Raw genomic sequence first — 13,841 nt, forward strand, 5'->3', positions numbered from 1 at the left:
CCCCCCCCTCCCGGTCACTCACTGTTCGATCTCGAGTTCACCGTTCGATCATCCACTGGATTCACCCGCCGCCGATCGGCCGGGCGCTCGCGACTTTCACTCACCGTTGAAAACGTTTTCGAGATCCGGTTTACCGGTTTGTTCAGAGCCACGGGCCGAGCTGCGCCTCCAGGATCGTGGCCGCATCAGTCCTGCCCATAACTCTGAGGTGGTTCAGCAGATCCGTCACCGCCGTCGGCTCCCGGTGTCTCGCTTCCCACAAGTCCAAGATGTGCTCGGTCGGGCTGGCCTTGGTCGCGAAGTAATTGATGTACCTGTCATTGAAACGAACACCCCGACTACGTGATTGCCGCTCGTGGTGGTGAAAATAGAGTGCCGGGTGAAATCCCGCGCGACCGATACTTGTTGTTACGTACATTGACGAAAAAAAGTCAGAGAGAACCAAGGGTTACGCGCGGAATCTCGTCGCGCGAACCGGATTGAATAGAAATCGAGAATCGTAGGAATTGAATACACTTTGTCTACCGAGAAATTTCAAATACATGCATTGTTGCATGTAAGATAAACACAGAAGAAATTAGTCAACTTACTGTGGGACACAGTTGTCCCCATCGGAAGCGAAAGGATGAAAGTAGGCTTTGGTGGGCAATCGAGTAAATCAGATGATAAATATGCCGAATCAGTTTCACGGTCGTCTTAATGAAATAAATGTTGAGCTTGTTCTATATGAACTAGAGATTAAAGAAGCATGCAAGTTTCGCTGAAAGAATTGGTTCAGCATAAACAGGCCTGAAATGAAACTGGATGTGAGTTGCGAACGACACGGGGAAGAGGAATGGGTTACCGACCTGTCGACCTGCAGCCTCTGCGCCAACATTCTCCAATCATTGCCGAGAGCGTTCGGCGGGTCCAGGCACTGGCAGAGCTGCTTCCTCAAGGATCTCGTGAACCGGAACGGTCGCAGAGTGGTGGCGTCGGTGGTGGCGTTGTTGGCATGGCCGCTGCTCACCACGGTGACTTCCCTGAGCGGCCTCGTGACGCTACCCGAGGAGATGAGCTGCTTCGCGCCGTCGTAAACGATTCTGAAGACCTGTCTCGTGTCGGAGCTGCCCTGCGAGACCTGCAGCTTGTAGCTCCTCGTGGTGGTCGGGCCAAAGGCCGTGTCCAGGCCGAAGGTCACGTGCTTGGCGTTCTCCTGGCAGTTCCAGGCGTCCCGGAACGAGACTTCCTGCCGTTCCGTGGGCGACTTGCTCTGCCACTCGTTGCCGACCTCCTCGAGGCTGACGCAGAGCGGCTCGCCGTTGTCTTGGAACAGCAGCGTGCGCGGCTTGTCCAGCAGATAGCCCCGTATCTGCGACTCGCGATCGACGATCGCCTTCATGGCCGCCTTCGTGTCCTCCACCGCGTACACCCGGACGCAGCACTGGCCGGCTTGGCTGGCGAAGAGCGCCAGTCGCAGCCGCTTCGTGGCGATCGCGTTCTCGCTACTCTCTCCAGCCAGCACGTAGCCGCGGAGCTGCTCGGTCACGATGAACGCCTCCGCGTGGTCCAGCTGTGTGAACAGCGGCGTGTTGATGGTCTCGTTGCCGAGGGTGAGCACTCGGGTCCACGTGATCGACTGGTGGTCCTTCGGCGCGAGCGACGGCGAACTGTCGTCGACGTTCACACCGTCGCACGCCCACACGCTCAGTTCCCAAGTCGCTGAGTGCAACATCGCGCAGTGCTCGAACTGCAGGATCACAGGCTTGTTGAAGGTCGCGGACGACGGACCGCAGGTCACCACGGCCGATAACTGGGTTATCCCGTCTGCGGGCGTGAAAAACAGTGCCGGGGAGGAGATCGACGTGTGAGCGATATCTCGTGGGCCGCTTAATGCCGTTATTGTGTTATCGTTCGCGCCGGCCGGGAGAGTTACCTCGTTTCGCGCCTATTGTTCGACCGAACACTTCGACGGCCGCTGTCAAGTACACGTGACTTTATTCCGCTTTATCGTCTCGGAAAAGAGTATTTGTCGACAGTCTATAATTGTGATATCGTACAGGGGGGTCGAATTTTTCTGATAAAAATTGTCACAGCGTCAACGATAATAACCTGACATGCATAGTATTATTTTTGCAGTTAAAACCACGAAGAAAAGATACAGTTGAGGCCGAAAATGACTATGATTTTTCCCTCGACGTAACCGAGCTTGAATTGACCGGAAGATTTTCGCTCGGAACATATTCTGAAAGTTCGTTCGGGCCGGGGAACACCCTGTGTAAAAATAATCTGCCGCACGGGGCGGCGCGCAGCTGCGCTCGTAAAACTCTCGTCGGCATCTGCTGAGCCGCGCGGCTCGCGCATGAATAATTCGCACTCACCAGGTAATCGGGGCCTGTAACGATCCTCGTTGAGCACCGCCAGATAGAGCTCCTCCCTGAGCGGCTTGGGCACCGCTCCCTCGGGCACCGACATCGAGATCCCGGAGTCCGGCAGGACGAGCAGGGCGCCGCGCGTGTTCACCGCCGCCCTCGCGACGTTCCCGGCCTCGAGCTTCGGCAGACGCACGCTCTCCGAGGCGACGTTGTACGTCGAGTCCGAGGACGGGTAGGAGCTAGTGACGCTGTTCTCGCTGTCGGAGTGGATCTGCTTGTCGCTGCAGGACTCCTGGGTCGAGGTGCTGGGCGTGGGCGACATCGGGGACGGCTGGGGCGCGATCGACAAGTGCGGCACGTCGTAATGGTGCTCCGAGAGGGATCTCGACATCGACAGCTTCGGGTCGAAAGGATACTCGTAGCAGGCCGGCACACTCGTCGCCGTTACGTCCGGCTGCAGGCTCAGCTTCTTGTCCTGGTCCGGGAAGAACTCCGGCTGGAATTCTGAAACGCACACGGCCGAGGCACGGCTCGTGGGTATCTCTGCGCGCTGCGGACAAACGCCGCCGAGATACTATTCCGACTTCTCTTTGCCACCTCCCCCCTCCCCGTCGCGGGTGAAATCGCGATATTCAGTCTTGCGATAAGTTTCGTCAGAATGAGTAATGTAAACGAGAACTTTTAAAGCCGGCCGTCCCGGCATAATTAAAGTTCCGTTTTAGTACGTCATCCAAGCCGATGGATGAAAGTGGCGTGCACTTTGATCAATCCCAAAGTATCTTGCTCATTTCCGTTCGAGAGACACGCGATGCCGTTTACCGGCGGATAAAAACACCGATCGCATTCTCTCGTGTTCCATCAGCGGCACGGTAAATCGTAGACGGGAATAATCCGTAGGAAGGAGAGCGAATTTTCTCAAAGAGGAACGACGGTTTCGCGAGACTGGCTTCATAGCGATTTTTTACCTCGGAAATGCTTACCGTTACGAGCCATGGAGTACAGGGAGTGATCGCGGCCTTTGCGTCGCAGCAGTTTGACCAGAAAGAACGCCAGGCTGACGATTACCACACAGGCGACCGTCAGACCGACGTACAGGGCTACGTCCATCTGGCGATTCTCTGCAAAAATCATCAGACACCGCGGATGCTTTTACGTCGCCCATTTCTCACGTTTATCCCGCAGCGAGACGGCCCGAGATCCGCCAGCTAAAGTTTCCGCGTTTCGTGCTCAAGTGCGCCGGACGATACGGCGCTTATTACTGTAAACGGCTGACAAAAACCGCGGGCTAATTTTCGTTACGCGCACCCGTAAAAGCCCCCGTTTCCTCATGAATACTTAACGTCCTAAGTTTTATTTACTTTTTTTTACGCGACGGACTTCTTTCACCGCGACAAAGAAGCCCGGGAAGTGCCGTGGGCAGAGTTAAACGCTCTCGCGTCGCTAAATATTACGAGCGCGTCGTCGTCGTCGAGGAGGGAAGTTTTAAGGTTCCTTTCTCTCTCTCTCTCTCTCTTTCCGTTTACGTGTCGGCGACACGCTCGTTTCGAGCGCGCGCGCCTCTCGTTTTCCTCGGCGCGTCATTTTATCGTTTTACAGCGTCGCGTTATTTCGTACGGCCGTAAAGATTCCCGATCGGCGTTATTATCGTCGCCATTAACGCGCGCGCAATAAAAGACGCCGCCGTAGACGGGGATACACGCCCCGCAGCGGAATAAGAAGGATGACCGCGAAAACCGCGGCGGTGTGTTGGAAACGATCGGGTGAAATCGTCCTCGCAGGCTGAGCTGCTATTAGCGGAGCGTGCGAAGAGAGTGCGCTGAAATTACGCGGCAAGAATATTACCCGCGATCCCCAGGACGTTCCGGGAGAATCGTTCGCCGGGGGGACGCGGTTACGCAAATATGAATTCACCGTGCGGTGCTTTACGGTCCTCTTACCTCCTCCTTCTCCCTCTCCTCGTACTGCGAATAACGTGCCAGCGGACTCGAGTCGAAATTATTGGCCTTATGTCGAACTTGGAATTTTACAAAGTGTAGGAGCTATGATAGCAAAAAAATCGTTTCGGTTTCAATATAATAATATTCTGATAATATAATTTACTTCTACTTCGACCTTAGCGGTGTCTTAAGTTTCCGCTGTTTTCTCGAAATGGATTTTTCAAGGCAGCATTGAAATTAAATCTAGAATGGATGGTTTAAGAGAGGAGTCAATAAGTGTCAGAATTTACAAAACAAATTTTCACTAGTCTATAGACCACTCAGGTAGGTGCGTCAAAGTAGCGCGAAAATTTCGACTCGGCGGGGGTAAAATAGCTGGTCGCGCGTATCCGAATTACGGGCGATCTTTCCTCTCGCTGAATTATCCTCGACTTTCGTATCAGGAGACCTACAGCGCACTGTAACGACGCGGTGCAGGAGGAGGACGACCCCGGGCTCGTAAAAATTTTCGAGAAATACCTCAAGCGGCAGCAAGCCGCGCGAGCCTGACACTCTTAAGCTTCTTCCAATTTTAGAATGTCACAGCCATACGCGAGGTCGTAACCTCGCTACGTGACTTCGTAGCCGAGGCTCCCTTACGCGGGGATCATCTGTGTCTCGTTGGCGCGCGCCGTGTTCCCCGACACGTGCTTCGCACGTCAATATACACGCGTGCGACGAAAATGCATACGAATTCGGCGGAGGGATTTCGTAAATGCGATGGTTCCGCGTCGTTACTCGCAGGACGCGCGTCGGCAAGACTTTCGCCCCGGGGAGGAGAGAGATCGGAAACGCGCACGCGGTATTCACCCCCTTGGAGACAGCTTGAAAAGTGGCTTTCCGCTGGGGGCGTCGGGATTTATTTTCTCCGAAGCCATTGATAACGCTTCATAACCCGGACTCGATGTATTTGAAGCTATTTATCATCTTTACTTCCGAGAGAAAAAGAGAAGGAGAAATGAGGGAAGTCGCGCGTTGGGAGAAACTTGCTGGTTCAATCGTTGAAAAATATATTCACTCATTTACTGGGATAATGACACGTATGTGCACGAGAAGAAATCTTGTCACAAGATACTGGCGTATATTTATTTCACTTTAAAATAGGTTATTCTTTCTGATTCCAATAAAACCGGCCCCGAAGAGGTTAATTTTCTTCACAATTTAGCGCAGCGACGAGGAATTGCTGCGCTACCTCATTCCCCGACTTTCCGATTTTCATCTCGAAGTATTCCGAGTGGTAATTCCTATTCGTCGCGTCATACGCGCTCGTGTATCGATCAGCGCGCGGCCTGTCCACTTTAAACGTTCCACCTCGATTGACGGCATCGTGTCTTAAATATTTACACCGCTACGTCCGAGATGACGGGGGTTTTCGCGCGAGGCGTAAGGCGGTAAATCGCATCACGTTCATCCGGCGCGCGCGCCAGAGAGAGAATTCGCGCACGCGAAAGTGTATCTTCCATCTATATTTTATCGTCGCTTTCAGGAAAATCGAACTCACTTCTGGATTCAAGGGGGCTGTTTCGGGGCATCCAATCCCCTCCGCCGGTTCTCTTCGTCTTACGAGGAGAGAAAGAGGGAGAGAGCGCTCGTGTACACGCTCGGGTCTGCGCCACGGGATAATGGCACTTTATTTGCATGCGCGATCAATTTCCCCCTTCCGCGAGGCGAGGGCGAACGGCTACCGATTACATAATTTTCTTCGATATTAAAGCCGCTCTCCGCCCCCAAAGGCGCAAAGGGGGTAGGAGAGGGTGCAGCCGTATCGCGTGCAACTTTGATGTGCCTCGGTCGATAGAATTGGCTCTACCTTAGGGTGCCGGCCGATCCAGGGCGAGAGGGGGGGGCGGGGGTGGACCAGTGGGCCACCCTACGAGCTACCGACTCATTGTTACGATTGTTTGGATCGAGCGCAACGAGGGGAGGTTGACGATCAGGCCGGACGTTTTCGCGGAGCGTCAATAATTAACCGGTCGAGTAATTAAAAGTAAATAGTGGAGCGCTGGGGGAGAAGCGCGCGAGCGAGCGAGAGAGGAGAGAGAGAGAGAGAAAAGCGCGTTCATTATCGACATGGAAAAACGCCGTTCGCAAATACGTCGCGAGCGATATCGCGGTCGCAGTCGTCGTTCTCTTTCTCTCTTTCGCTCCGCCGATGTATATCCGCGGAAATTTTATTTTTAGCGCTCACGCGCGATGAGATCGAAGCGCGTTGATGCACGACGCGACCGGGGCGCCTCGATCGCGTTATTATACCGGATTAATGAATAATGCTAATGTTCACCGCGCCTGGATTCACTCGGGCTTTCTCTCTCTCTTTCCTTCCCTCCCTCCCCCTCTCTCTCTCTTTCTCTCTCTCTGTATTTTGCGGCCTTCCTCGGGTCGCATAAAACATCTGATTTGAATGGTATCAGATCGCCGGCCGTAGCGCCGCGTCGCCGAGAATATAAATGGCGCGCACCGGGCGTGAAGAATCCATCCAAGAATGTCGCGCGACGAGTTAAGGACATTTGCTTCGCGGTCGAGCGCCTCGGTCGCGCCCTGCCGCGAGGGAACCACCTTCTATACTCCCTCCCTTTCTCTATCTTTCTCTCATCTCTCTCTCTCTCCTTCGTCCCGTTTTATTTTTCGCGAGCGTCTACAAATCCGGAACGAATCGGAGGAGGTCCGGTACATCGCGGAGAGATCGTAGCTTATCTAATCGAGAAACTTTTCTCTTTGCCGAGAGAGCGAGCGGCCGGTCGGACGCGCGGGAAACGACGCGAGGTAAAATCGTAAAAGGAAACGAATCGAGAGTGGGATTAAAAGAGCGGGGAAAATGCTTTATTGCTTGGCCAACTCACCTTCGTCGGTTAAATGAGCGCCGCCCACCTTCGCGTTGCCGACTGTAAAAGGAGAAGCGCCGGTAAGTTGGATAATTAAAGGATTTCGATAGCCGCGCCGCGTTTCGCTGATAAACTACTCTTCTCTCGCTGAAATCGCCGCGAATGGGTCCGTTAGTTAACGTTATTTGTTTCCTCGCGTTCACCGCGTCGCGGGTCGAGGTACGTCCAATCTATTTTCTTAGGAAACCTTCTTCAACTTGAACAGCATACTCATCGAAACACGATATATATACATCACTAAAGCGCATATCAGATTAACTAAAGATTACCTGCGACTACATTTTAGCTTCAACAGCTAATTCTTTCTCTGTATCATATTCCTAAGCGCGAAAAACGATTATTTCTTAATGAGTTTCTAAACATTACGTAGGTTCAATTGATATTCTCTCGCTGTAATGTCGGAGAGAGCTGTTTATCATGAATCATATTGCAAACGTTCAACACAAATTCGAGTTTCTTCGTCGTGTTGTATCAACCATTATTATCTCTCCGACGATATTGCCACGGACCAACTGCCTCAACGGAGCGCGCTTCGTTGATCTAACAAAAGTAGCTCCGCGGATTACACGCGGGGATCATTCCGCACGGAAGTCCCGAATAATATTCCAAGGCTCCGGGAGAGATATCTGCCGGTATTATTAAATTAGAAAACATCGTGTTTCGGCGGGATGGTCGTTATTAAATCTCCGCTGTCGAGCGAGTAATACTCGTTTTTGCGCTCCACGAGAGCGGAGTACATCGTTTCCGCGAGTTCGAAAGCCGAGAGAGGGCGGACCGCGCTTTACCGCGGAACTTTACGAGGCACGCAAGAAGATCCGGAGAAGTGCAATCAAGGGGCGGAAAAGTTGGCCGGTGACTTACCGGTGCACATGCCGCCGGTGCAATTCGCCACGTTGATGTCCCTGCCCTGGCAAGGTCGGCCGCCGTGGCTGGGCGGCGGCTCGTCGCACGATCTCCTCCTCGTGTGCGTGCAGTCGCTCCCACACACCGACCAGGTCGACCATCTGGACCATCCGCCGTCCACGACTGACGAGAGGCGCGAGAAGAAGAAGAAAAAGAACAAATGCTAGAATAAAGGATCGAGCTCCCGTGTCGTCGTCGACGTAGCGGAGTTAACGTTAACGACCGGGTCCTGCGATCGGACGACGACGAAGAAAGTTCGATGGGTTCGGAGAACGGGCTCGTAACTCGCGTGAATCCCCGCGGTCTCGTTGCGGGAGACCATACTTGTCAATTCGGGGCTACGTTTATCGCTGTGTCGGCGGCTCTTACCCTCGACGTTTATCTCCCGTGGTCGCATAATTGACTCGTATCGGCTTTTCTCGAGAAGGGAAGAAAGAATATGGGAAAAAGAGAACGATCCGAGTCGAAGTTTTGATTCCGCTTTGATGCTCTTAAGGGCGCGGTGAAAAGAATAAGGAGCAAGGAATTAAATATAAGAAATTAGGAACAAGACTTTAGGAATGAACTATAGTTGAAAACACAATAATGTCCTGCATCCAACCCCTCATTCCTTTTGTTATCTCTGATCGGAAATTTCGACTCGGGGAACGCGCGAGAACAACAGGAGGAGATGACTAACCGAAGACGTTCCGTTCGCATGCTGAGCCCTTCTCTCTTTCTTCCTCTTTCGTTCGCTCGCTTCAAGCCGGCATGCTTTATTGGCACTTAAGCGCCACCGGATAAACATAAGCGCGCGCTCCGACATCCACGGCTCGCGCTGACGTTTTATTAGAACGCTCCTCGCGTGTTACGCGTCGCGGATTAATTTCCGCGCGGACCCGTGATTCATGCACACACGTGAGAAGGACTTACCCAGGGTGTTAGTGAATTCCTCCAGAGCGCCGGCTGCTCCAGAGCGTGCGTTAAGGGGGGCAAGAAAAAAGAGCGCACAAGATGGTGAGAGAGAGTGTGTGCGTTGATGAAGAAGAAGGAAAAGAAGAAGAAGAGGAAGAAGCGGCTACTCGAAGAACGCGTTTTCACGAATTCGAGATCGATCAATGCCCCGCTGCTACTATACGCCCGATACATAAAGCGGTCGGCGACTCGCCCCCGGGCAGTCTCCCTCCGCGTCGTTTGCATGCGGCCCGCGTATCCTTTTGCGAGGATAGCCACAGGTGCCTTTAAGACGTCGTCGCGGACCTTGCGAAAGGTGAATGCGATTTAAAAGGCTCTCGAGAGGCCGTGACCACGCTCGACGAAAGGGACAGAAGGGAGGAGGAGAGGATCGGATCGTAAATCAAGCGAGAGTTTGCTCTCCCCGGTATATCGCATCGGTAATATCGCCTCTCTCGCAAAACCTACTCGTCTGTCGTTCGCGCGACGCAAGAAGAGGAAGAGACACCTTCTCTCCGCTCGCGCTTACACGTTAAATACTCCTCGGGCGACTCGTAACAGGTTGGGGCGCAACAAAGAGACGCGCGAGCCGGCGAAGAGAGGAGAGGTTTTCTTTTACTCTCGCGAGTATGTCGCGGATAATGAATTCAAGGGACTGACCGGGGCAGCCTATGTTGCAGTCCATCTTTTGCTGCGCCGGGCCGAGGCAGTTCTGGCCACCGTTCATGGGCGCCGGATTCGTGCACGTCCTCGTTCTCTTCTGGCCAGCTTTCGAGCATCGTGGATGGCACTCCGACCAGGAGGACCACGACGACCAGCCGCCGTTCACTGCCGAGCAAACAGCGAAAATGTTTTTTGAAACGTCGGGCAGACCCGTTCGACTGACTCGCGCGGAGGAAAGCGATTTAGATGGACGGCGAACACTCTCGTAACGAATAAGTAAATATACCGGATGTTTCTTACGCATTGTTTCAGGAGTTGAGATTTTGAGCTCATCTTGTATTGAGAGAAAAATGTTTGGTATTTGTTATTATAATTGTCACAGTGAAAGAATTATAGTCTAAGAGTGTAGGATGGAATCGAGAAGAATTCTTTGAGAAAAGGGTGAGGTGACTAAATAAGCTCTGTTTATCTGCTTTCCACTTAATATGTTGGAAACATTACACTTCTAATTAGGATCCGTTGAAATTTTCCAACTAGAATCCATAATTATTTTGGGAAAAATTGAACTGGAATTCCCATTAGATCGCGAGAAATTTTCCATGCGGGTGTCGTAGTTGCGACAAATCGCGGCCGTGAACTTACCGTAAACTGTTAAGCCGACCGGCTCGCTCAGTCGTTTCGCCGCGATATTTTCGGCGACGCACGTGTAGTTGGCCTGATGGCTAAGTTTGGCTTGACCAACTAGAAGGTGACCCTCGCTGGACACCAGAAGTGTGTCCGACTCGGTGTCCACCGGGATGTTATTTCTCAGCCAATAAACTCGCGGCGGTGGCACTCCCACCGGAGGTAGACATCTCAGCTCGGTACTTTGCCCGGCTTCGACAGACACGGAGTACGGTGGCGATTCGAATTGCTTCTTTAGATCTGAAAGACACGAATTTCACGTCCGGATAAAAGCCGGTGTCTGATAGTTATTCGTGTCGTCGGGTTTGAAACGTACATCAGCTTTCGATTTTATGGTATCGAAAGTTTCGCTTTTATGATATTTGAAACACTGTACCGAATTCTGTTTTACATTTTAATCTCCCCTTCACACAGCCTGCGAATGCGTCTTCCCATCTGTTCAAGCGCATTTTTGCGTCTGGCATTCGAGTTATGTAACTTCGAAATTGGCCAAGCGGTGGTCCCTTTAAATTGATTCTCTTGGAAACTCGACGCTCATCGCATTGTCGTCAATTAAGAGACGGAATTAAATAACGACGTGGCTGGTAGTAGAATCAAGATAATTACGAAGGGACGGAGACAAAGTGAGACGAAAAGTCGCCTGTCCCCGGAATTCAGCGCGACGTTTATTTCAAACCTCTCTGATTCACGTGCTGTCACTGTTTCCGAGAGAAAGAAAGAGCAAAAACCGTCCGGCTCGAAAATAAAAGGTTAACCCACTTTTTCGTGACGGCGTCGCCATTGTCGTCACAATTATTTTTAATTTTTTTATTGTTCAGACGTCAAGTTCCAGTTCCAGAGTGAATTTCAAAGCTAAAATCTCTTTAAAAAAGGAAAAGAACAAAGAAACTGTGGCGTTACGGTTATTTTGATGTGCATACTAGCGAATAACAATGAAAGATTAATTCGCTTTTGCGATAATATCACCGTCGTCGTAATTATTTTTAATTTTTAAGAATAATTACGAAATAGAATAAGTTTTAACTTGGATTTTTCTGTCTAATAAATATTTCCTAGGAATAAATTCTCATATTTTAAATACTATGAATTGAATATTTGTCGCGATTGTTTTGACACATGCAAACAAATATCTACCTATACGAAGGAAATATCATATTGTATATAGTCGATTATACTTCTAGTAAATATTTGACTTTTTTTCAGTAAACGTAATTTTGTTCGATAAGTACTAAATTGATGGGTATATCCTCCTTAATGCACCAGTGAAAATATGATACTGAGCCTTACAATCTCCTCAAAGAAGAAAAGAAAGGAAGAAATTGTCGTGTTGCGGTGATTTAAATACTCACAAGCAACGTCGATGGTCGCCGGCTGGCTCTTGATCTGCCCCGATCCGGACCAGGCGACGCACTCGCACTTGAACTTATCCTTGCCGAAGTACTCCTCGATGTGATCCCTCGTGACGTTGAGCTCGCAGTCAACGATCCGCGTGCCCGTGTGCGGATCCACGAAGTCCTGCTGTTGCGAGTCCTCCGCCCTCACGTTGTTGCAGCGGAAGAAGATCTGCAGCGCGTGGGCGGCCTTGCAGCGCAGAGTGGCTGGCTTGTTCTTCACGACGTATGAGTTGACGGGTTCCGTGAGGAAGACCGGCAGGTGACCGCCGCCCTCGGAAATCAGCTCAGTGTCGCTGGCTATCGTAGCCGAAGGCACGTCGTCCTCCTCCAGGTACGAGTCCTCTTCCTCCGCTGCGTCTTCGCCTTCTGACACAAAGAGATCGTGCGATTCTCATCAAACTGATATACATGTATTCTACATTTTACGTGTAAAATAACGATAACGGTTATATTCGCTTACCGTAATCGCCGGGATACTAACTAATACTAATGGAAAAAAAAAGAAAATAACGTCGTCACCAAGTCAGTCACTGGAAAAAAGTATCTCCTAATGGTGTGTTACATGTTAACGCGTCACTTGCCAAACCCGGAGCCGGATATGTCCGCGCGCAGTCGAGATTAGCTCGACACAGGAATTTATGCCAATTTGCAATGCGATGCCGGCTATCCCGGGATTATTTCTCGCAGTGGAAAAACTTGGCTGAAGTACGGCTGTATTTTTCAAATTCTCCGTTGACGCAAATGGATTAATTCCTACCGGTCTATCAGGCCGAGCGCCGAGCTTAATCGCCGATGTTTTACGTGCGCGAGTTTTCCGTTCCATATAAAACATCAACGATTAAGCGCAACGGATAATGTCGGGCATAAAGTCGCGCGATAAATCGCATCGATCGCGCACCGTCGTCATTACGCCGCTCGGCCACGCGATCAGTGGAAAACTGCAGTTGCGGGAGAAAGAGAGAGAGAGTCGCCGCGTGACTCGTAATTCACGATCCGGTTATTAATTCAACGACGATCGTTATGCGCCCGCGCGCTATCGGACTCGCGAAAATTTTATATTCGCCCGTCAACAATGGGCCGTGTCCCTCCTCCGCCTGTATAAATTCTGACGCCCGGCCATTAATGCTGACGCTTCGCGCGCGACGGCGGCCGCGACTCTGCGCGCGCTCCGCCGCGACTACGAACAATCGCGCACTGCAGTAATGAATTTTCGGATTTACGCGGCGCACCGGTGCACAAGTCCGTTGTATTTTCCGCCAACGAGTGGTTAGACCTTTATCCCCGTGCGACATTTGGCCGGGGGCCACAATTTCCATCGCGATAAACGCGCGCCACCCCGTGGCCGCTCTCTTCCTCTCTTCTCCTCTCTCTCTCTCTCTCTCCCTCGTCCTCTATCGAGAAGCTTAAAAACAAACTGCAACGTGTCAGTAATAAACTGTCTGCGTTCCATTTTTTATACAGTGCTCAATTTGTCAACATAAAATCCGATATCGAGCGTACGTTTGCGCCGTCGCGATATAAATACCGGGATGGAAAAAGCATACGGCCGCGTTAACGCCAGCAGCGCGAGAAACGAGGTATCGTCGAGTATCGAAGTCATTGAATTGCAGCGGCGTCGGTGCGCGTGATAAGCGGCCATGCGATGTACATCACGGGATCAGTGCGACGAACGAACGCGGGCTGTCTTACGACCGATCGTTTTTCTCCCCCTTTTTTTTTGTTCTACGACGAGGCATGTAAAATAGACGGCTTCGGATCGCGAACAATTCGTTCGCTGGCAAAACAAACGCTATTTCGTCCGGGCTCCCCATGCGCCGGCTTGTGCCCGTTAATTTCGTCGAACGTATTCGCAGCGCATTCCCGAGTTAACGAAATCAGATGTTTAGCGCGTTAAAAAGTGTTTAGCATCGTTCTTAAATTGGTAAAAATATTACTTAATTCAAGAAGCTGAAAAACAGGTAATTACTTGATTCTAACACTTTTTTCCTGCGCAGCCGGCCTGTGTGGTTTGAAGCTAGTAATTAGCTGGAACAGGTTAGGTTTAATTTTCTA

General features: G+C 51.3%; 1 protein-coding gene across 2 annotated transcripts in view; it reads right to left on the reverse strand.

Annotated features, from left to right (window-relative positions):
- Window positions 1–10: 10 nt before the first annotated feature.
- LOC106747246 (netrin receptor UNC5C-like) overlaps window positions 11–13,841 on the reverse strand; it is a 42,671-nt gene continuing 28,840 nt past the window's right edge. The window contains exons 3-12 of one of the 2 annotated variants that reach the window (XM_014624601.1): window positions 11,745–12,152; window positions 10,354–10,635; window positions 9,709–9,876; window positions 9,028–9,060; window positions 8,074–8,238; window positions 7,171–7,212; window positions 3,335–3,472; window positions 2,361–2,858; window positions 849–1,806; window positions 11–314 (exon numbers count right to left, since the gene is read on the reverse strand). In XM_014624601.1, the coding sequence (XP_014480087.1) occupies window positions 143–314; window positions 849–1,806; window positions 2,361–2,858; window positions 3,335–3,472; window positions 7,171–7,212; window positions 8,074–8,238; window positions 9,028–9,060; window positions 9,709–9,876; window positions 10,354–10,635; window positions 11,745–12,152 (2,864 nt within the window). In that variant the 3' untranslated portion in view covers window positions 11–142. Of the gene's footprint in view, window positions 315–848; window positions 1,807–2,360; window positions 2,859–3,334; window positions 3,473–7,170; window positions 7,213–8,073; window positions 8,239–9,027; window positions 9,061–9,708; window positions 9,877–10,353; window positions 10,636–11,744; window positions 12,156–13,841 lie in introns of both variants that reach the window. The other variant, XM_014624600.1, reaches the window with a different exon arrangement.

This window comes from Dinoponera quadriceps, unplaced genomic scaffold, assembly GCF_001313825.1.
Source record: "Dinoponera quadriceps isolate SergipeBrazil2010 unplaced genomic scaffold, ASM131382v1 scaffold2276, whole genome shotgun sequence".
In the NCBI taxonomy this organism is placed as follows: Eukaryota; Metazoa; Arthropoda; class Insecta; order Hymenoptera; family Formicidae; genus Dinoponera; species Dinoponera quadriceps.